At 40.9% G+C, this 24851-nt stretch overlaps 1 protein-coding gene across 11 annotated transcripts in view; it reads left to right on the top strand.

Annotated features, from left to right (window-relative positions):
* Window positions 1-24851, top strand: part of DLGAP1 (DLG associated protein 1) — a 289837-nt gene that overhangs the window by 179556 nt on the left and 85430 nt on the right. For 9 of the 11 annotated variants that reach the window (XM_081873841.1, XM_081873847.1, XM_081873840.1 and 6 more), the window contains one exon: window positions 7204-8226. In XM_081873841.1, coding sequence (XP_081729967.1) covers window positions 7270-8226 — 957 coding nt within the window. In that variant the 5' untranslated portion in view covers window positions 7204-7269. Of the gene's footprint in view, window positions 1-6725; window positions 6843-7203; window positions 8227-8791; window positions 9158-24851 lie in introns of those variants that run through there. The other 2 variants (XM_081873850.1, XM_081873842.1) reach the window with 2 other exon arrangements.

The following is a 24851-nucleotide window of genomic DNA, read 5'->3' as shown; positions in this document are numbered from 1 at the left end:
ACTCAAACATGATTGGGTAATTTGATCTGGAACTTGAAGCAGCTCTTGGTGAAGAGTTAATAAATTCATTACTTGCAATGTATAGCTGTGATTCTTTTCTAGGGCATCATTATTTTCACTATCCCCAGCAGAACATCCTTGAATATAATCTGTATCTAGGTCTAATTTTACTTTGATCTTGTGAAGCAAAAAAGAATTTACACAGAAGTAGCATCTGACACATTTTCCAGTCTTTTTAAGGTAGCAATTGGCTCCTTATTGCTCAGATCATAGTCAAGGATTATCTCACTCAGTAGAGGCAAGCTGGAGAAAATAAGCTATACCTTTGGTATAGTCCCATTGGTGTGAGTGGGGCTGTGAAATTTCTAGGGTCCCTGGAGCCTGTCCCTAGGGGGTCATTCACGTCAATCACTGAACTACCCTGCTAAGCCCAGGCATCCTTTAAAATTCCTTCTGCCACCACCAATTGACTTAGAGAGAGCACCAGGACTCTCCTGTTATATTTTTACATCCAGAGAGGTGGGATATGTGTGGTGAGATAGAACTACAGTAGAATCCACCCAGACAGTTAAAAATATACATTGATTTTGTTATTTAATCTATACTCCATCTTTCCATCGAACTACACAAAGCAAAGATTCCTGGGCTTCTGGGCATTTACCCAGGGTTTGGGTTTCACCACAATATGGTGTCTTTATGATATATGGTTTGTTTACACATATATGCAACGTGAGCCTACAATGGAGACAGCATTAACACCCCAGAAGGGTCTTGTTTCTCCCAGAGCCAAAGCCTTGAATTCAAACAGAACTCAAATGTTGCTCTCAAGCATTGCTCTTACTCTCTCTTCAGCTTGCAAGTTTACGTCTAGGTCACATCACTGAGGGACAGTGCCCCATCCATTTGCCACATCAAGAACCATAATCCCCCATCAGTTCACCAGAAAGCTACTTTCGCTATTTCCAGGAAACAGAAGGCTCGATTAGATTTTAACACACACTCACACACACCCAAAAAACCCTCATAATACTGTTCCTCTTTATTTGCTAAAACTGTGTTTCCCAGTTGTCCATGAATAGCTTCACTAATTTTATTAATGATATTTCCTTAATTAAGCAGTAATTAATGAACTGAACAATGGAGGATATTATTTTTATGTAAAGTCCAGACAGGCAGTCCAGGGGGCTAGTTTGTCCACTGTCCTACATTAGCGGAATTGTAGCTGTATGTATTGTTTATATAGATAGTTTTCATTTGCTTTTAAGTTCTTCTGCTGCAAGAGCCCTTTGACAAAGATCTGTAATAAGGCAGTCCCTGACCTCAGGCTTACAAGAGGAAAGGGATAGGAAGGGAAGAGGAAGGAAGAAAGATCAGGCACCAGTTCTTAAAGTTACTATTCTTATAACGACCAGTTGGGATGGAAACAGTTCAGGTGGTCTGATGAAATGGCCAGGTGTCAGTAGTAGTAGTGGTAGTGAAGATAAAAATAAAATGATTTTTAAAGCAAATTATTTGATCAGTGAATGTTTCCCTTTTTCATTCACAAATAGATCACAAGAAAATTTCTTATTCATTATTCCAAATTATTCACAGTTTCTATTATTTCCATAAGTGATCTATTTCATTGAAAGCTTTCCAAGCTTTGAATACCAATCATTTTGATGTGACATATGAGTCATATGTTATGCAGCACTCTTTGTTACCTAACAAAAAGTGACACCCGGCTCTAGGACAAAGTTAGTTTCCATAAACGTATTTCATATTTTCCTCCTTTTAATGTACACGAATTTATGCAGTGTACATTTAATTGGAATTGTCCTGAAAAGCAAACATAAAGACATACAAACAGTACTGGGGGGAGAGAGGGATATTGTTTGTTCTGGAAAATCGTTGTGCTCAGACAAATTAAGGGGTTTTCTGATTAAGCAGCTGACCTTAAAATACACACAGAAAGGCTTTGGCTTTAGACATACCTCTTTTAAGTTTTTGAAATGATAATACTGTAGATTTAGATGGGGGAAGAGGATGGTGGAAGGAAGACCTGACTACCTGCAGTGGCTGTGTTGATCGTTTCAAAAGCATTCCTGCAAACGATCCAAAGTGCCACAAGTTGTGTTACATCCATGTTCAGAAAATTGTTCAGTTCTCTTTTCCTATGGGAGACCCTGAAAAGTACCCTGTGAAGTCAATGGCCCTCTCTAGAAAAACATTCCAAGACACCAACCAGCATGCATGTGCAAAACTGCTTTCTAGTTGTGAAAGAGGCTGAATTCTTGCTAATATGTAGCAGGACCCAGTTAAGTCAATCTCTTTCAGGGCCCTTGGAGGTATTGGTTGTCAGTACAACTGCTAGAGGTGAGTAGTGCAGGCGTTCACAGGTCATGTTTTAGTGGTAGTAGCCAGGGTGCCAGAGGCAGGAAACGTAGTCAAAGACCTCAAGGTCCCAAAGCAGCAACCGAAGTTCCAAAAGCAAGTGACAAGGTCCAGTACTGGCAAACACATGGCCTGGGCTGAAACAGGAATCCATAGGATAACAAGTGAGATAGCAGCTGCATGAGGTCAGCAGGGCCTTATTTGTTCCCCACAGCTGGGCTGACAAGCTGTAGTAGTAGAGCTTCCTGCCATTACCAAGGTGATTATGCAGAGCAGTAGGGATCAGAACAGGAGCTCCTTCTGCCTGCAAGGTGCCCTCTTGCTGTAGAGAGGAAGGCACCTGAGCCAACGTTGCTGTGCCAGGAAAATCCCAATTGGCTTGACAACTGGTCAGCGTAGATGGACTCTTCACACCTTTACTTCTGCCAAAAGACTGTTACTGATTCACTGGAAAGATAATACTCTGGTCTCCTTTGATCCATGGACTAATAATAATAATAATAATAATAATAATACACTGCCCATCTGACTGGGTTGCCCGTGTAACAACCCTTACAACATAGGATTGGGTTGCTTTTAGAAACAGATTGTGTGTGGATAAATACAGGAATGCATTTATAAAAATCATGATGACTTGTTAATAATTATATATCACCGGAATAATATCATTAAATATATACCTATACAGTGCTATGTTTCTAGGAAAAGAGCTGCCGGAACTCACCCTTGTTATCTTAGACTGGCAATGGTGCCCACTTGAGAGGGGCCAGAACTGAGTTCCAGTGAACTCCTACTGAAACAAAAGCCCTGTACTTCTATATTGTATTCTATTACAGTTTCAAGCACCTTTTTCTTTTGGGGATTCTTTTTTTAAAATTTATTTTGTTTTATTTGTTCACTGAAAATTTTCAATAAAATATAAATATATTTTGTGTGTGTGTGTGTACATACACAGTTCAGAAACCAAATAGCTTTGAATGCATGGAGTACAGTGTGTCATCAGGCACAGGCTGCATGTTGCCTCTGTACTCAACGTACCTTTTTGTTACGCACTGCACAGAAGGAAATTATCCAAAATTATGTAATGTGCTGCATTGTAATGAATATGTTACTTTTTATAGCCAGTCTGTGCCCCCTTTCTGTGACAGTATTAATGTGACAGAATAGTATAGGAAGTTGCTGTATAGCATCGCTTCATCTAGCTGAATCCTGTCTACACTGACTGGCAGCAGCTACCAGGAACTGGAGGCAGGGGTCTTTAAAAGCCCTACCGGGAGATTTCAGAATCTTCCACATGCATAGCATGTGCTGTACAACTGAGCTATGGCCCATCACCATATTGCAGTGGTTTTCAACCAGTGTGTGTGGCACCCTGGGGTGCCTTGAATGACAACACTGGCCTCTGTCCGTCTTTCCTTCCCTCCCTCCTCTGATGCCCTCTCACATCTCTGCCTCCCAAAGGCTTGCACAGCTGTTAATTGCAGCAGCCCTGGCTCTAAGCTCTGCTGGTGAATGGTGCCTCAGAGAGGCACCTCTCTTTGGGGCAGAGGGGACCACTTGGAGACCAGGGGTAGTAGCAGCAGCTGCCCGGAGAACTCCCAAGGAGAGGGGAAAGGAGAGGAGGCTGAGGAACACTCCACAAGGGAGGGTGTTGGGGAAAGGGCGAGAGGCTCTCAGCTCTGAGGGCAAGGGGTGCTGCAGAAAGAATGTAGTTAGTTAAGGGAGCCGTGGATTTAAAAAGGTTTAAAACCTCTGCAATATCACATGCCTTCTGTTTTGTTTTTTGTTTGAATGGGGCTGGCCATAATCTGACAGAACAGATCAAGCAGCAGTGCAGCACGTTATTTCCTGTAGCATAGTCAGGTTAAATCTTTCCCCAATCTCATTCACACTGAGCTGTGTGGGCTGTTGGAGCATCTTTAGCTCATGTTTTGTAAGTGAATCGATTATATATTTAGCTGTTCATCTGTTCTTTGCATAATGACAGGAAAATCATGTTCACAGTAACTTCAAAGTATTTTGGGTGGTCTTGCAGCCCTTTCCAAAATGTGGTCCTGAATGAATGTGAGGCCTTCACCTACATCTTGCATGATATCTGTGCTACAAGGAAACTGGAAGGTTATTCAGGTTTTCATTCCCTCTGAGGACATGGTAAGGGCTCACAAAATACAGGTACCAAAGTGGCCTGAGACTGTATAACTGTATTTTTTGGAATTATGTTGTTCCTCCAAAGGAGCACTAGATATTAACACTGAAGAGCAAACAAAATCAGGCAATAGCAAACGCATATATGTATAACTATTCTTATACCAAAATTATTGATTATAAAGGCCCTTTTGGTCTGGCATTTTCATAAAGATCAATCTGTGTGCATGTCAGATCAGTAGGAGTTCAATTATTACAATCCACCATTTTCATGAATCATTTCAGTGCTCCCCCCCCCTTTTTCCTTTTTTTTAAAAAAAGGACTGCTGTCATGGTAGCTGTATGCTGAATTGATTAAACATTGCTCTAAGTGTGCTGGCATGTCTCAGAGACCTAGTGCTGCTTCAGTACTTACAGACCTTGAAGTGGTGTTTGGATGTGACTCAGATTAATTGTGTGTTAGAAGACGGCTCCTGCAGTGTCTGCAATCTTAGTGACACTCTCTGTTAAGGATTAATTTATCATTAGCTAAAGTGATCCTACAACATGCTGAGCTAGAAGTCAATGGGACTACTTGCACTCTAAATCATAAGCATATTCTGTAGTGCTTTGCAAAAGGAAAAGACAGACGCCCATGCCTTGTTAGCAGTTCATACATTTGGACCCGGAACCAAAAAACTGAACAGAATGGGACTAGCCTTGACAGTACGGCTATAAAAAAATTAACAGCGCTATCTTTTGCATGACTATTCATAATTAAATCCCACTGAGTTCAATGGGACTTACTCTCAGCTAAGGGTTTATAGGATTGCAGCCAAAACGATTCAGATTCCACTTCTCTTGGAATCAGAACTATTCCTCAGCATAATATGGAATGTGTGGAATTCATTCTGTCAGTGCCACCACTTCTGCTTGCTCAGTGGATCAATCTGCCCTCTCTTCCACCCATGCACTCTCCTGGGGGTTCTCCTAACCTTCCAAAGTGGCTTTGGGAAAAACAAAGCAGGGGGAGCCCTGTTTTGCTAGCAGAAACCCTTGCAATGGCTTCTGCTCGCAGAATGGGGGAGCTGAATTTAGCCCCATGTTTCCAGAAGAACTCGTAAAGTTGTAAAATATTTTCAACGCTGCCGGAAACACTAAGTACTCTGTATATGGCAAAACCTGACCCATTGCTATGGCACCTTATAATGTTTCTTAAGCGTTTCGGGCCATCCTTGGACTAGATGACCCTCAGGGTCTCTTCCAGCTCTGCAATTCTATACAATTCTGTGGTATTTATTTGGATAAAGCACTGAGTTCAACTTGATTGTATGTTCCAAATGCTATTCACTGTAAAATAAAATACTTTTTTATAGCTTATTTGGCAATATGTCTTGTAAAAAGCAGAGAACCACACATTCTACAGTTATTAAGACAGGCATTAAAGACTGGAAAAATAATTTCGAGTTGGTTATATTTTAGCTCCTGAGACATACTTCTTTCTGTAAGTTAATGATGATCTAGTCTTAGATATATTTACCTTCAATTCCAATTTCAGTGGACCTTATTTCCAAATAAATATACCAAGGCATATGTTGCTATCATGAGAAAATATAAAATTTAGGAGTAAGTAAATAAAAAATTTCAGAAGCAAATAACTGACTGTTTGGAAATATCACTGTGCGGTCTTGGTTCAGTCCAATTTTATCCCATAAGATTTAAAGGTTGAACTAGATGTTCAATGAGACTTCAGTGTGTTCAGTTTTCTCTGTATAGTGCCTTTGTGATCTGCAAACCTGATGCACTGCACTGTGCTATAATCCTCCTGGCACCAGACACTCCTAGGGTCTAGACATCCCACAGCCAAACAACAACCTCTAACTCTACTGTGACCTGTGGCAGAAGTCAGAATTCCATGTAGCCAAAGAGTCACAAGCTTCTGGTGCTACCTTGGAAGTCTGGAACCGTTGTGACTCTCTCAGCTAGTCACCATAGTACCAATGTTTGTTGCACAGCCTCTAGGTTCATGTGTTGACCCAGAGTTCAAGTATGCCTATGGCTTCATAGGAATTAGCTCCCTAGGGTGGGGTTAGCAGGAGGAAGCAGGAAGGAGACATCAGCACAGCATTGCCAATTGTTGTCAGTGTTGTCGGTCCCCAAATTTCTATTAGGGGATTGTGTTTTAGTGATTAAACTATAACAAAGACATAGCTTTGTAATAAGGGTGACAACTGAGTGTAACAGGCATTTCAAGTGTCTCCTAGCATGGGGTTCAAAAGCGTGCTCTGCAGATGCTGTTTGTTAGAAGCTCCTGCCCTCCCATCCATTCCCACTCTGCTCCAAAGGTGACCATCTCAAAATATATGTATGACTTACTACTATATCCCAGGAATATACATTTTTAACACATTGTATCCAGTTGTGACATGACTTCGTATTTATTTGGGCTGTTTCTACCTTACCTACTAACTGAAGCACAACACAGCATTCAGTGGGTCAGATCAGATTACATTAGTTGTAGTTACGTTCCACTGAAATTAATGTGAAAAGTTAGTAGTGACTAACATAAGTCTCATTAATTTCAATAGGAACTATGTGTGACTTAGTCTGGAGCCAGCCATTCAGTAGTAGCAACAATTATAATAACCCAAAACCAAATGTGCATTACCAAACCATTTCACATTTTTTTATTCTCCATTTTTCTAGGTCTTTCATGATGATCTTTGAGTAACATAAGCATATTCAGATGACTCTGGGAAATTTTTCACTTCAATGATGAAAGGATTATCTAGCAGCCGCAGCCACCATCATGGGGTTGCCTGTGAACCAGCATGTGACTCTCTGGTACATCACTCTGACAGGAAGCCATATTTGTTAAATCCTGTGGAACATCATCCTGCAGATCACTCTTACTATACTCAGAGGAACTCTTTTCAGGGAGAATGCGTGGTTCCCTACAATGATCAGATTGCTAGCAGCACCTTCCCTCGGAGACATTACAATTCCCATAACGAGCTTAAAGATGAGTGTGCTTTGGTGCCTCACGGAACAGCCGGTAAAAGTAATCGCATTCCTGCCAACCTTTTGGACCAGTTTGAAAGGCAGCTTCCTCTCAATCGAGATGGCTACCATACTTTACAGTACAAAAGGACTGCTGTAGAACATCGTAGCGATAGTCCAGGGAGGATCCGTCACTTGGTTCACTCTGTTCAAAAGCTTTTCACAAAGTCTCATTCTCTCGAAGGCCCATCCAAAGGAAGCATCAATGGAGGCAAATCGAGCCCAGAGGAGACACAGACTATGAGGTATGGCAAACGTAGCAAGAGCAAAGACCGGCGGTCAGAAGGAAAATCCAGGTCAAATGCTTCAGGATGGTGGAGCTCGGATGACAACCTAGACAATGATGTTTGCATTTACCATGGACCAAGTGGGGTTATGACTATGGGGAGATGCCCTGACCGTTCTGCTTCTCAGTACTTTATGGAAGCCTACAACACTCTCAGTGAACATGCGGTGAAGCCTTCCAGAAGCAATAATGATGTCAAATGTTCCACTTGTGCAAACCTGCCAGTAAATCTGGATGCTCAGTTAATGAAAAAAAGCTCTTGGTCCTCTACACTGACGGTGAGCAGAGCCCGTGAGGTTTACCAAAAAGCTTCCATGAACATGGACCAGACAGTGGTGAAATCAGAGACTTGTCAACAAGAGCGGTCTTGCCAGTATCTTCAGGTACTGTATGTGTTATTGCTTGCATTACTTACATTGCCTCTGGTTCCAAATATGACTTACACTGAGATGAGACTCCAAATGGGGAGATGAAGGTGGGAGTTAATGCAAATTATGAATAAATCTGCATTTTGGTTGCTAAGAGTCAGTGTTAAAAAGAATGGATACAATGAGGAACTGGTTCACTTTCTTAACATGTGAAAAGAACAAGAGCTTTCTGAATAATTGGGGGGGATTAAAAAGGCACTCAAGACATACAATAAGGCACAGCAGGGTCACAAGGGAGCTAGAGGTAGTAAGCTTTCATTTAGCATTACAATCTCAATGAACCTGATATTACCAGAACAGACATTCATTAGCTTCTATAATCTTAGGATTTGCCTTCATTTTATTATTTTGTGATGAAAACTGGAGCCCCTTGGAACATTTAGTAATGCAATTCTGTTTTGTACACTGTGAACCAACCTACTATCCATTTTTGTCACATACAGAAAGCCCTTACGAAATAATTACATGAAGTGACCAGATTGGTGTATCTAGCTGTTATTCCTTTAAAAAAGAGAAAGCTCTGACTGGTGGGGGGGGGGATGCAAAGTTGAAAGACTGAAATTATTGAATGTTCCGATTATACTCTTTAAGAGTACATCACTGACTCCCTCACAAGCTGTTTGCAGTTAATAAAGCGTCACTATTTTTCACCAGTATTGTATCTTTAAATGTCAAGAATCAGATGTCTGCTCTTGGAGCTATCATACTGCCGGTTAATTTTTGTGGCAAGAACGTGGATCAGAAAATTAACACAGTTTCAGGCTTGCAAGATCTGTGGATTGCTTTTTATGAATTTTATTTTGAAGCAGAAATGGCACATCTGACTGTGCATGGACAGTGGAATAATGTCAAACAAAGAAGAGAAAAGACCATGAGGAAAAAAGAGGTTTGATCCAAGATATCCTTATTGTTGTTGTTGTTGTTTAAAAAATAGTGAATGATTGCTCTGCTGTTCGGTTTTCCTGCTATTTAGTTCTATTTCTATGCATCGTATGTTGCAGGGTAGTTTTCTCTTGTGCTCAGCTTTATGGGGTATTTTGGATGAGTCTAGAGTCAGGTAGAGGAGAGGATTCTACTGTCCTCTGAAGATGTCCAGCTTAGGTGAAACCCAGGTGACCTACAAATGAATCTGGGGTACCAAGTCTTTAAAAAGTTTTGCTTTTAATATATAATTTGAACACCAGTTTATATCCAAAATTAAGAATTACCGTATTTCACGTAATAATGCATGCATCTCTCTGTTCATACAGAATTCCTATACATTAAAAAGTAAATATGAATGTTTCCCTGCACATATCTCTGTGTTCATATAGGATTCCTATACATTAAAAAGTGGAAATTTAAGGGGATGTACTTGAAGGTAGCAAAATAATGGTACTGTAGCAGGGGAGGGCGATGTTTTGGATGTCAGGTCAGAAGAAGATTGTAAGACTCTTGTTTTTTATTAGCTCTCTAACAGCAGGCACTTGGCACTTAAATAACTCTTGACCCAATATGTGACCAGGTGGTGGGAAAAGAAGTGAAAAAATTATACCAGCTTCATCTTTGCATGAGCCCTTCCACAGGGACTTTGCAGATAATATTTGACAAGAATAGACTTGGGAAGTAGAATTAGAGGGCATTATCGGTGTCTGCATGGATAAATGTCCATCAGTCCTCTAAAGCATTATGCAGAATGGCTGAGTATACTCTTACATATTTATCATGCTATGTCTACCTTGACTTAAATTAGCACTTGCCAAATTTGAAACAAATCACCATAATGTCAATATATTAAGACTGGTTTTTTAAAAAAGAAACAAACAAATAAATACCCTGAATGTGATTAATACTATTACAAATGCTACTAAATCCTGAATTTCAGTCAAATAAAAATGCCAAGTTGAAGAGTCGTTAGAGGAGCATAGTTCACCCCCAATTCTTTAAAAAGCTATACAAACGTGAAGTGTGCAAACTTAAAAACTCATGCATCGCTCATCCTCTGGAAGGTGCCATGTGTACAGTGATGATGATGCACAGATGATGGCAATGGGTTGTTATCAACTAAGTTTTCCTCTCAGTAGTCCTATTGAAATTAATGGACCTAACCTGGTTCATTAATTTATGTGGATCTACTCTGAGTTTTTAATATTTGATTGTTTATATGTGTGTTGGAAGCCATTCCGAGTGGCTGAGGCAACCCAGCCAGATGGGCGGGGTATAAATGTTGTTGTTGTTGCACATTATATTCAAGTAAATATGTTAAGTCCCAATATGTGCAATGCAAAACTTACTCCCTAGTAAGAGTGAATAGGAATGCAACCTTAGAATCTAAAATAAAGAGAGAAGAAGAATTGTGTGTTCTTATGTGTGTATTGTTCATCTCTGATAAATCTTCTAGTCGGTGGAGGCTCACCCACTGGACCTGCTGGGGCACAGCCCTCCCACTGAAAATGTCAAGCAATTTTTGAAAAATTCCTTTTCAAAATCTCAAAGCCACACACACTCTTATTTTCTTTTGATTTTATTTATAAAAATATTTATATACCGCTATTCTTAAAAAAAATATCAGAGTAGTTAACAACAGTTATACATAATGCAATAATAAATAAATACAGAAATAAAAATCAGAAATCAACTAACTATTATGAGAAGATTTATTGTTCATTACCTGTATAAACCTGGCAGAATAGAAAAGAATTCAGCAGGCACCTACAACTTGAAACTTGCTGAATCTCTATTAGCAGAACATTCCACAGAACTGGGCCAATGACACTAAAGGCTTAATTTATTGTTGTTGTCAAATGAGCCTAACCAATTCAGGGAATGACCAATGGTGCTCCTGTAGATGATATTGGTGACTGAGCTGAGGTATAAGGGTTCAGACATCCCTGCAGTACCCTGGATCTAAGTTGTTTGGAGCTTTGTAAGTTAATACAAGGAGCTTGGACCTTGCTTTGTAGTAGATGGGCAACCAGTGCAGATGTTTTAACAATAGTGCCACATGTTGTTGGCAGCAGGCCCCCTGACCACTTCACTCTGCAGCAACTGGAGCTTCTGAACTAGGCCCAAGGGCAGCCCCACATAGAACATATTCATCTAATTCACTTAGACTACATTGGTTCTAAGCATGCTCAGAGCTGTTTCCCTGATCTCATAGGTAATCAAAGAAGTAACAGGGAGCAGTTCCTGCTTTTAGGAACTTTATTCATTCTGTTTAGGGGGTGTGTGACCTTGCTAGCAAACAACTGTGAGTCTCTTTCCAAAATCTGTTTTGCTGAATCATTTTGCATTTATTTGTTTTTTAATTGAGGAATTGGAAGGCACAATAGTGGATGGCTTGTGTGTATGTTGCAATAGACTCTATATAAACCATTCCCCTGCATTCACTCTGGGTGAGGCAGGGCAGGTAGATCTGAATCGTGAGCAATTCCAGGGTATTTTCCTAGAGTATTTCCAGAAAACTTGTGTGGATCTGCTCAGGGGCGTCGCAAGGAGGGTGCAGGGGTTGTAGTCCGCCCTGGGTGTCATGCCTGGGGGGGGGGTGACAAAATACCCCCGGGCAGATCAGTGTGACAGCACTCACACCACCTGCGGGTGGATTTTCGTGATTGGCACGATTGTCATGGTGAAAATCCGCCCACTGATTGTGTAAATACGCCTGGCGATCAACCTGGGCCCCCCCCCCAGGGTGGCACTCGCATCCCCGGCGGGTGCGGTTTTATGCAACCAGCAGTTGGATTTTCATGATTGGCAGGCGGCGCTGGCACCCCCCCGTGGGCAGTGTTTGCACCCTGGCTGGCAGTGCTGCATGCCGGGCGTATTTGCGTGGTCAGTGGGAGGATGTTCACGATGACGATTGCAAAAATCCACCTGCTGGGGATGCGAGCGCTGCACGCTGTATGGTGCCACCCGTGTGCCATCTGTATGGGTGCTGCGTGTGCAATTTGCCGCACCCCTGTGGCCGGTTTGCACCACACCTATGGGCGGTTTGCCCCGCACTGGGTGCCGGAGAGGCTTCCTCCACCACTGGATCTGCTTCAAAGAAACCCCTTCCCTAGCTTTAATTTGGTGTATTTTGGGATGAAAAAAAATGCTGCCACTATTATTTCTAGCTGAATTTTTGTAAGTTTGTTAGTGAATTTCTACAACGAAAAATTTGGGCCCTTTGGCTGTCTAGATATCGCTCTACACCCTTCCCCAAACCTGGAAGATATTCTCCCTCATCTGAGACATAACAGAGGCTGATTATGAGAAGTCTGGGGTGATGTACTCTGAAGATGAACACAGATTATTGCTTCATGTTTTCAGAACTGCACCATGCATTGCAAATATGTTCTGCTGTGCTCTGGCTCAGATGAAACAATCACTTTTTTGTCTATTGGTTGGAACACTTTGTTCTCTTAATTTAAAGGGGAAACATGATTTTTATAATTAAAAGTTGATTTTTTTAAAAAAATGGGGGGGGGATGGGACAGAAGCAAGTTTTCCTAACATTAAAAAAGATATTTGTTTAGTTTTTTAACAATGATTGTGTAGGTATAAACAACACATTAATTAAAAAACGTATGTCATGTTGTATGGCTTAATTTCTAAATAAAAAGTATCATATGGTGTCAGTGTTATATAAAAATTATACTTAGCCCTCCCTACATGGAAGCTCTTCTTCCATTCATAGATGTGAGGAGACAGTGGCACTCTACACATGAGTAATGGTACAGTTTTCTAAATAAGTACTATACAGGTTATTACCATGATGATATGATAGCTGGGTATGGTACTCTCTTGCAGTTCTTCTGATTTTAACTTTCTGGTGTGCTCCTCAGTCTTCTTCACACGCCTGCCACCGTTGCTGCTTTGGCTTTAGCCTGTCCCTGTCTGTCCCTGTCCCCCTGTCCCTCCTTCTGCCTTCATAGCCTCTTCTTGAGTCCCTTGCCAGTGCTCTTCATAGTCCATAGTTCAGCTAGGATGTTCCAACCAATCAATTTGTTTCTGAAAGAATTCCAAGCCATTGTTATGGACCAATAGATGTGAATGGAACGTTCACCAAATGACCAGTCATAAACTGACGTTTGGCTGGTACAGCCCTTACATAAACAAAAGCCGAGCATGTATACTACTGCCGTCCCCTTGGCAACAGGGAGCAACTGTGACAGTTTACCTGCCAGTTGGCCTGCTGCTAGTAGACCTTGAATATTTTGTATCTTACGTGTATTTTATAATGCTGCTTTGTGTCAAATGTCTTTTGAAAAGCAACTTATGAATCTGTTCAGTAAATACTCTGTTGCAGCCAGGGTGGAGGGAACTGCCTCAGAATATGGCCTCTTGCTTTAATATAAGAACTTGCTCGTCTGACCATATCAAACTGGTGTTAAAAGTTTATTACTGGCTTCCATACAAATCTTCCATACAAAGGACCATACAAATCTCTTGGTTAGTTAAAAACCATTTCTGGGGTCCTGCTTCAGGTGTTCCTGAGCTGAGAAGGCTGGCAACCGGTGTGTTGGCCACTTATGAAACGTTCATTTAGTGCTGGCTTGCGTTTGTTTTTGGTCCCCTATTCTATTTTTCCAAACACTTTCCCCTCCTGTCGTTGCTATCTTAACTTTGAAATGTGGCTTTTATATAATGTTCAGTATGTGGACTTAGTGGTTATAAACCACTCTGAAGACTTGGCAGGGAAAAGCTATATATTAATAATTTAAATAAATAAGTATAATGGTGTCTCCCAACTATATGTGTATCAGAAACCCCTTACAGGAAAAGTAAAGTGTTGACCTTTGTGGATAATATTGCTGTGGAGCAAATCCCATCGATTACCTCTATCACTTCATTATCTAAGCCACTGACAGGAGCACTACGTTGGGGGCAGGTCTCTCTTTCAGTTAAAGACAACTCCGAGTGCTATGGGAAAAGGGGCAGTATGTTTCTGGTGCTCCCCACCTGAATGAAGCTATGTTGAAAGGAGTGGAGGGAACATTGCTGCCTCCTTTCCATTCTGAACTGCTTCTGTCCTAGCTTTGGCCTTTGACCAAGCTTGCAGCTTGTTTACTTTAAAACAGGTTCCTCCCCTCCCCCTCCCAGTAGAGCCCATATACAGGGCCCTACATGCTCTGGGGAGCCACTGAAAACTGAGACATGGTTTTATTTTATCCCCCATTCTGTTTAGCATCTACAAGAAACCACTGAGTGGGGTAATCCAGAGTTTTGGACTATGTTGTCAGCAATATGCTGATGACACACAACTCTACTTCACCTTTACATCTGCAGGTGAGGCAGTGGATATGCTGGACCATTGCTGTGCCTCATTAATGGAGCCAATGAGAGCCAACAAAGTGCAGCTCAATCCAGATAAGCCTGCTCTTGATGGGGTTACACTCCCTCTGAAGGAGCAGGTACGTAGCTTGGGGGTACTTCCAGGTGTGTACCTGGGGGTTGGCAAAACACCCCCCCCCAGGGTGCAGGCCCACAGGGAATGCAAAAATCACCCCCAGATTGGTCTGATAGAGATTACCTGGATGACACTCGCCTTGGAAGAATTTGAGATTAGGGTGTGGAGGGGTTGGGTGACTGGATGGCTGGTATTGCCACCACCGTCTTTTTGATGCCCGCTCGCCAACTGGGTGTAGGGGAAGGGACCCTGGAGGCAGTGGTGAAGGCTTTTAACTCCTCCAAGCCTGTCTTGACCACACACACACACACACAGAGAGAGAGAGAGAGAGAGAGAGAATTTGAATGAAAAGGTGGAGGAATGATGGACCTCTCCACCTTTCTTTCTCTAAGCAGGGGTAAGCAACCTAAGGCCCATAGGCTACAAGCGGCCCACGGGGGTAGTTTAACCGGCCCACGAGCCACCCGCTCAGCGAGTCCCCACGTGCTGCGCTAAACTAGCATGGGGACTCACTTCTGTGGCGCCATAAATCGTATCTGCGCATGCGCAGATGCCATAAATCGCATCAACGCAGACGCCGGAAATTGCAGCCGTGAGTGCTAATGTGCGCATGCAATCTGGCCCGTGGAGGGACCCCTGCTCTGAGGAGTTCTTGTTGCTGTTAAATGGGGGGCTGGGAGAGAGAAGAGTGCATTTCTATTCTCCCTCCCTCATTATAAATGGAGAATTGCATACTACTCTCCCCATTTGCATGTGTGAGTGTGGGTGTGTACCTCATTCTTTCTCCACCTGCTCCCTGAGCTACCCTTCTGTCGTGAAGGGTGCAAGTGTGTATTGGACACAAACAGCACACCCTTTCTCTTCCCTTCCCCCATGTCTTCTCCATCTTCCCAATAATCCTGCCCCAGTTTTTTAACTGGCAAAGTTCAGTCAGAGATTTCATCTTGCACAGTGATGGGATTAGAAGGCAACTTTCCCGAACTGAGGCTGAAGAAATTTGAAAGGTTTCATGAAAGTGCATCCAACGAAGGCCCGTATATTCCTCCTGAACAGAGCTTTAGAAAAGAAATACCGTAGATACAGTTTATGACAGAATTTTAACAGAAATGAAGCCATGATATGAGGCCATGTCAGCTATATCTTCAGAAGTCTCTCTCTCTCTTTTGTCTGGAAATAACTTGAAGAATCTGAGTTTAAGTGAGCTGGAAAAAAGTGTTGCTGACTTCGGACTTCACTACTCATTGTACGTAGACATTGTGGAGCATGTGCCTGAATTGGAAGTGTTCAAAGCACAAGTGCAGGAGCTGAACAAGGAATCAGGGTCAGCAACTCCCCTGGATTTGCTGAGCACTGTCAATACAAGAGTACTATCTGGATGATATTTCTCCAAATATCAAGACTGCACTTCAAATTATGTAACCTTAGTAGGGATTGTGGCATTTTGTGAATGCAACTTTAGCAAGCTTAAGTTGATAAATGATAATTTCCATTCTGCAATGAGCCAAGAAATATCGATCAGCCTTGCCCATATTATCCATCAAACACAATAGAGTGGTACCTCGGTTTAAGAACAGTCCAGTTTAAGAACAATTTGGTCTACAAACTCGGCAAAACCAGAAGTAGTGTCCCAGTTTTAGAACTTTACCTCAGTCTGAGAACGGAATTTGAATGGTGGAAGGGCACTGGCGGCGGGAGGCCTCATTGGGGAAAGCGTGCCTCGGTTTAAGAACGGTTTCAGACTTCTGGAATGAATTAAGTTCATAAACCGAGGTACCACTGTAATGGGTCTTTCCTGCGGTGATTCCCCATTTGTGGAATGCTCTCCCCAAAGATTCTCGCCTAGCACCTTCATTACATATCTTAGACATGCTGGGGAAAGATAGCATATGCAGGTCAAAGAAAAATAAAATCAGTCTTTTAAGTGGTTGGTTATTCTGTGGCAGCAAGTAACCTTGTACCATTTTGTTGTTGTCACTCATTTAAAAGATGTTAAAAGATTGAAAAGATGTCATCACTATACTGGATATGCTTCCATATGAGTAAGTATGGTGTGAACACTTTTTAGATGTATAGAAAAAATATATATGAAAAGCTTAAAAAAACCTGTGCTGTGCATGTGGGAAGTTTATGATCACTACATATTGCTAGTAGATCTACAGACATCTGGGTAGGTTTAAAAAATTAAGAAAAATAATCAAAAACTCTTCCATTATTTGAATGAAAAGCCAGACCAGACTTTGGACATTCTCGTCCTCTTTGCAAATGGTATCCTGATGGCATTGAGACAGAGCAAATCCAGAACTTTTAGATAGGCACTAAATTTCCATAGGAACATTTGATTTCTCTATTAGTTGGCCATTAAATTCAAAGCTAATAGTAGCATTCCTGTTCTAACTTTTAAGAGATAGAAAGGACAATCTGGTTTCACTAGCATTAATAATATCCAGAGAAAAGTCCATTGCTTTTTATTTGGCAACATCATGATAGGGAATTCCTAGAATCAATCCAAAATAAATTAATCAGATCTATTAGCTTTTCTGCTTAACACTCCAGCTTGATAATTGGGTCAGAGGTACGTCTTTTATCTTTTGCCTTTGAAAAATATTGGATCATTATGAAGTGTTACTGCAAGCTTACATGTAATGGATAACAAGATTGCCAACATTATGGATATTAAAATATTGCCCCATCAAAATGTGAGCCGTTAAACTTGATTGAGCAAAACAACAGAGATCATTTATCAACTTGGATTTTGTTACTTGTGGCAATCTTTTTTTAAAAAAATAATAATAATATTTATTACTTTTAAACCTTACAAAAAAGAAGAAAAAGAAAAAACAATAGAGTACAATATATAAACAGTACACAACGCAACATTAACACATTAGACTAAACAAAACAAAGCAAAACCAATTTAAAAACATACATCATACCATTTCAATGCCTTATCTTTCATTCCCTTGTTTCATTGACCTCCTCTCACCTCCCTTTTTGTATTCCACTTCTATTAATTGTTTCAGCAATTCCTTTCCATCTTTCTATATTTTCTGTCATATAATTATCTTAACTTATTTTAACCTTATTTTCCATTAATACTATAATACTTATTTATGCTTAACTGCTTATAACATTTCTACTAAAGCCTTATAATTTCATTCCAACATTTTTCTGACACTCATTAATTTTACAGTATTTCTATAAATAAACTTTAAACTTTTTCCAATCTTCTTCCACCGTCTCTTCTCCCTGGTCTCGGATTCTGCCAGTCATTTCCGTCAATTCCATATAGTCCATCAACCTGGTGATCTTCTGTCTGAGGCTCTTAACTCTTTTCCAAGTCCCTTCTGCAGGTCTTCTTCATATTTATACATGCACTTTACTTTGTCTTCTGCTGATCTTGTTCTTAATTTCCTTCCTTTGATGCTGAAGAGTAGATCTCAGGGAAGCTCCGACCTAGCAATGTTTTTATTCCTTCTTGACAGGTCAGCCAAATATCCGTAATTAAAACTAAAATCCAAAAGATATTTCAGGACGTGTTTCAAAATCCCTCCAAATCTGAAAGTCCCCACAACTCCAATCTCCTCCTGACCCAGGTCCAGGTCCCAAAGGTCAGTAAATCCTTGCATGAGGTGATCCATCCAACTTTCCTTCTCCAGTCCAAGCAGGGCTCCAATCCTCAAAATCTGACTTTCTCTGAATTCAATCACAGAAGGCAACAACTTATAGTCATCAAATTGCCTCTGTAAGGCTGGGGCTCTCTCCCTCTCCACTTGTATTACTTTAGGTTCAACAACAACAACTTTCTCCCTCACCTTCTCCACAGTTTGCCATGTCAAAGTAGATTCCTGTATCAATTCCTGAATGGTTTCTGTATAGATGTTCACTTTTTGTCCCAAATTAGTCACTTTTTGTCCCAAGTTATCAATTTTGATAGTCATCAGATCCGTCTTCTTGTGGAGCCGTTCCAATGAATAACTTATCTTACACAATGCAATCACTAAGGCTTCTTCTGTCGACATTCTTAACCTATCCAAGGTCAATCCCCGGTTCTCACAGTTTTTTATCTTGCAGCTGGAGATTCCACCAGCTCAACTCTTGTAACAGTTTCAAAGGCTCCCTCTAGAGGGAAACAATTTCTATTTGTATCAATCCTTTTAAGCACAGTTCAAGCAATAAAATTAGTTTCAATTTTCAGTTACTTTTACTCCTTTTTAAACGCAGAAGGAGACAATGGAAACAATGTATTTCTCTTATTTAACTAGCTGTCAAGATACGTTTTATTCACAGTCAATGAACTTTCCCAAAACGTCAGTCTTACTAGCAGCCCGTTTCCAGGTTCAGAGCGGTGGTAATTTAACTTTCTTCACTCTCTCCTGCAGGCTTACGCGATCCCAAATTTCCCCCCCTCTTCTCCTGCTTCCAAGGTTTAATGATTTTAGCCGATGGAAGTTTAATCCTTTACAGAGGACTTTCCAAGACTTTAGCTTGCAAGCTCTTTGCTTCAATCTATTTACAAAAGGGGAAGGCGGACTTCCTGTTTGAAACCTCACCGTTTCAGTGCCAAATTAAGACATTTAAAAATCCAATTTTCCGTTCTACTCATGGGTAGTTGTTTAGGATCAAATTGTCCACAGGAAAAAGTCAGCGCTCTCTGGCAACAGCAGTGTGGCTTCACTCCGTGAAAGAAGCAGTCAATTTGAAGCACCGCACCGCTCACCCCACGTCGCTCCGGATCCCCGAAACCGGGTCTCCCCACGAGTAGGGGAGGCGCAAAAGGTGCCAGCCGAATCCCACGTTCACAGGCTTCTCCCGCCTGTGATCTTTAGTAGGTCTCCGCCTTCGCCGTGGCGGCCAGACCCTGATTTCCATGGAGCAAATCCTCCCGATCAGAGGAATTCCGCCATTGTCGGAGGCGCCAACCCGGAAGTCCTACTCTGGTTTCTCTTCAGATCGTATAAATCTTTCGCCTTTTACTTGTGGCAATCTTATCCCTTGGCCACCAAAACTCAAATCAGTGACTAAGTTGGTTGTTTTATTATCCCTAAATTCTTTTGTAAAAAGTTGCTGTACTTGTTTTATATACACTCTAGCTAATTTGCTACAAAACGTTTTAAGATTATCCTGTATTAAAATCCCCGGGGAAAACCCAGTCGACATGCAGGATAGAGTTTACATAGCCAGTGATAAATTTGTAAACCACAATGTTGTGTCACAGCCAATAAAGTAAACTATGGTAGGGTTCTTATTCCAAATAAAAACCTTTATGTTTTGCTTTATTTGGCAGCAGTGTTGTGGTTTATTATATTTGTTTTTTTATTTAAAAAAGTTGACTTTAACAACAGCTAGAATTGGGTATTCCTTGTTTAAGTAAGAATGAAGGACTTGTATGGTTTAAAGAAGTGGTTGTGAATGCTAATATTGCTGTATTACACATTTATTTATATTATGTTCCTCTTATAATTATGTTGCGTAGAAAACATGAACCACTATACGGGACAAGTTTGGTCTACTGAATATGTCAGATGCTGTTGTATCACAACATCATATAAATTAATTGTAATATACAAAACGTAGCCATGTTAATCTGCTGCATATAGCATATGTTTTTATGGATTAGAGTAAACTTCATCAGATGTCTGAAATGTAATGCTCAGTTGCAGGTAGAGTTGCAGGTATACATTTTGCTGGTAGAGGCAGTGTGTACTGTGAGGTCAGACAGACAGAAAATACAAAAAGTGCAGGGACTACTTAGTTACAGCTTGAATGCATGCTTAATAGCACAGTCAGTGGAGGTTGGTCCACTGCGGCTACAGGGGCATAGTCCTCCCACCAAAAATGTTAAGCAGTTTTAAAGAAAATCCTCCCCAAAATCTGAAAGCCACACATTTCCCTATGTCCCATATACATTGTATACTTTCTTGATCTGAGTGGCATTTCAGTCAGTCTCATGTTCTCTGGCCAATCACATAGCCTCCAAGTGTCCCGATTTAAGTGGGACATCCCGGCTTCTGATCCCAATCCTGGCTGTCCCATTTTGTCCCGGCTATGCCAGAGCGTGGGACCAAAAGACGGGCACTTTTTGGTTCCTTGCTGTGACGTGAGTCAATTGGCTCACACCAGAGCACAGAACCAGAAAACGGCTGCAAAGCCTACCATTTCCCCTTGCGTCGCTACTCTTCTTCCTCCTTTTGTTGCAGCAATTCTGGAAGCTGGCTTCTGGAAATAGGTCTGCTGTGCCAGCAGAGGAGGAGGAGGAGGTGGCAGCCAAAGGTAGGAGGCAGGGCGAGCAGCGTGAGTGAAGGAGCACAGATATGGGTCGGGTAGTGCAGAAATAATGTTGGGTGGCTGGGTAAGCGAAGGAGCACAAAGGTAGGGCGGGTGGGTAGTGCCAAGATCAGGTGGTTGGATGAAGGAAGGAGTGCCTTTCTCTTTCTGTTCTGCTCAGTTCACTATGTTATAGTTGTGATGCCATGCGGTGTCCCCACTCGGTGCAGTGGACTGGTCGTGCTGCCCTAAATCTGCCTCTGCAATGCTCATTACAGGTGGCTGCCTTTAAATGCAGTTTAGAAATTACAATTGATAAAAAGAGCCTGCCAGGGTGATAACATGAGCCAGATTATCAAACTAGATGGTATTACAGCTCTAATATCCTATTCCCAATTTTAAGGACTTGCCCCCTTTTCCTCCGGCTCCATACTTCAGGCTACCTGTTGCAGAAGAGTCTCTAGACATGCAGCAGACTCTCTCTCTCTCTCTCTCTCTCTCTCTCTCTCTCTCTCTCTCTCTCTTCTCTTCTCTCTCATTGGGGGATGCTGGGAAGAGTTAGGAAGCTCATGTTCCACCCACTCCCCTCCGTGGGCAGATCCATGGATCCAAACCAATCTGTTCTATCCTTGTGTCTTATTTCAGAGCTTTTCTAAATGTTCTATTTTATTATTGTTGTGTTCCTTTTAATGTAAGCTCCTTACAAAAAATAATTAGAAAAGCAGAGTATAAACACTTTTAATAAATAAAACTTAACTTTTCTTGAATATTAAAATTTATCTTACCAGCATATGTTCAAAATTATAAATCAGATTGACTAAGCTGAAGTAGATCACCATTAAAATTCCACAAAAGTTAATGACATATTTTAGAAATACTTCAAAATGTTGATGTGTTTTAATTGGGAACATGCTGAATATGCTTCTAAAGAGTGCTTGCATGTGCTACAGGACATGATTATCACCTGTGAGGGTTGACAAAACTCAAGCTAACTTGGATTTTAAAATGTATAGGAAGCACCTCATACTTGCACACATCATACAATAATTATAATCAGTCAGACATTTCTGATCATTATTTCTCAGAAGGTGATCACGCTCATGCACTTACATGTGCTTTCTTAAATTCTTGGCTCACATGACTTAAAATCTCCTGTTTTGACAGTGACCAATTACACATGTCTAAAATTATGTTTCTTCGGTCCCTTTGGGATCTTTTGGTGTCTTAACAGTAAGCATAAATCGTAGCCATTCTATTTCGCTGAATTAATGTATATTCATGATAAAAGACCATAGCAAGTGAAATTCAGTAAATGAATGGTGTTGTAATGGTATGTAAAGCAGCCATAAGATCAACTAAGAAATCCCAAATTGCATAACTTTGAAGATCTGCACAGAGCAGTCATTAAGCATTGTTCTTCACTTGTATAATTTCATTTCATTAAGTATTTGCATACTAATAGGAAGCTTTGGTTACATGTCTCCCATTGTGAGTGATGGCCAACCACTCCCTCCCTCCCCAGACCTAGTGTTTACTTGTAAACTCACCCACATTTGCCTTGGCAAAGCCCAAAAGAAGCTTAAATGCTCTCGGCTGCAATAAACTATAGCAAAAATGAGATGAATAATGAATGTATTTTGCCACAAGGACAGTCTCTTTGCTTTTTCGCCTTACAAGGTAAGCTCATAGTTATCATAAGCCTAGGGCAACTTTTTAAAATAACATATTAGAAGACATTGCTATGTATTTTACATTTCATTTATGTGACTTTATTAAATGTACTCTTGCATATAGTGTGTGTGTGTGTGTGTGTGTGTGTGTGTGTATTTGTTGTTCTCAGGTAACTATTTGATTTTATCTGCACTAAACCAACATGAAATAGTGGAAGATGAGTCCATGCTTCTTACCCTGGGGGATATTATTAAGGCATTGGCTGTTGATGGTATTTCATATGGTAATTTGTCTATTGTGTGTAACACGAAACCAAATAGGTAATTTGAGCAGGCAGTAGAGAATTCCTTTTACGATTTTCATTCTTGTGAAGTATATTATAAATTTATCAGTACGTGTATGCTATGGGAAAGGTTTTACAGTAAGTGACCAATTTTTATTTGGGAAAATGTGGACTATTAAATGCTTTGGTTGAATTAAACCATGCGCTAGTACATTAACTCTGCAATGAGTCAGAAAACACCACAAGAAGACTGCACATCAATTTCTATTAATGATCTCTTGAGGGAAAACCGGAATACTCTCAACACAATTTAATAAGTGATCAAAAGAATATTTTAATAAAGCTGCCAATATTCATTTTTGAAATAGATTAAATTTAATACAGCTATTTAATCTGTTAATTTTTAGCCTTACTTTTCTCTCTCTTTCTAATTGTTTTTTTCTGCTGGCAGTACTATAGCCCTCTTGTAATGTACTCTGATTTTAATTTCATTCTTGCTCTAATGAGCTAGTATAGGAGTGTTGAGCTAGAATCAAGAAGACCCAGATTCATGCTTTCTCAGCCTAATCTATCTCATAATGATTGTTATGAAAGATGGGAGGTGAAAACCATGAGCTCTTTGGAAGAAGGGTAGGTTAAATTGTTATACACACACTGAATCCTAAATTCAGCCAGTGTTAAGCGGCAGATGTACAATAAAATCCATAATTTGCTCACAGTAGCCTATTTTAGAAGGATCTGTGTTCTGTAGTGTAACAATCACAGAGCTGAGTTTGTGAGGGGGGTGTACAGATACATCCAACAGCTGGCTGCTGTAACCATGTTACATTGGTTAGGGGCCAATAGCTTCTAGCTACTAGCCTTTATTATTGTTTGAAGGGGTATCCTCATAGGAATCCATAAAACTGAAGGGGAACATAGGGGCCATTTTCCATGCCATTCTACAGGGTTCAGGTAGTTTAAAGAAGCTGGTGATTCCTGACAATCAGCTGATGGGTGGATTCATCCACCCACTTTTGTAGGGCTGAGGCCTTGCATGTCTCCTCTTTTGCAGGCTTCTCTGCTTTTCATTCAGACCAGAATTAAACACAGCCATTCCCAGTGCATTGCCTCCTGGGCCTCTATACATCCCCATTTCCCATTATTTCTGCTCTCCAGTGTTGTGGGCCTGGCTTATAAAGCCTGAACAGTGGTTTTCATTAGCAACCTTTGGTTTCATGATTTTGCCCTCAGGGCTTTTTCAAAACCAACTGAAACTGAGAGCTGTCCACAAACAAATCCCATCCCTTGCTGTCCATACTCTCTGCTTTATTTTGGAACAGTCCACATTTGGTCCAGGTAGCTACTGTGTATGTTGGAGTTTGGTAAATAAATTGCAGCCTTGTACAGAAACAATCTGGTGTGACTTCTGGTTGAAAGGATAAAAAGGCAAGGTATCTCATGACAGACACAGCCATTCTGAGTATAGGTTTTACCTATGGCCAAGATGGAGCCAATAGGTTAACACTACTAGCACATGCTGTTACAGACCCAGTTTGTAGTGGAATTGGGTTGTGAACTTTAAACAACAGCCTTGCTATGCAAGGTTGACCAGGTTTGAGACACTTGGCTCAGGATCCTTTCTTTGCAAAAAGGGAAAGCAAGAATGCCAGACAAGAAATAAGGGTTCAAAGCTTTATTTACTGACCAAATGTTACAGCAAGGGTGCTATCTCCCTAATTAATAACCCTGGAAACGAGGAATAGAAATTGGAATGAAGGAATAATCCTACCAATAAACCTTTCTTCATAGAGTACACACACAAAATGTATTCTCAAAGAAGTACACAGACCAAGGACCCAGGCGAGGGATCCTGTAACAAGCAAAAATAGGGAGGACAGTGAAAACTGCAAATATATCTTCTCTGAAATGTAATCCTTTTTTGAATTGTAATCCATTTCCAATTGGTTTTCTTGGTCTTCTTGGTTCTGCTAGGGCTTCTCCTCAGTTGGC

This window comes from Podarcis erhardii (assembly GCF_964252035.2).
Source record: "Podarcis erhardii genome assembly, chromosome: 8".
Taxonomy (NCBI): domain Eukaryota; kingdom Metazoa; phylum Chordata; class Lepidosauria; order Squamata; family Lacertidae; genus Podarcis; species Podarcis erhardii.
The sequence above is the reverse complement of the archived record's forward strand: the minus strand, read 5'-3'. Positions and strand labels throughout refer to the sequence as shown.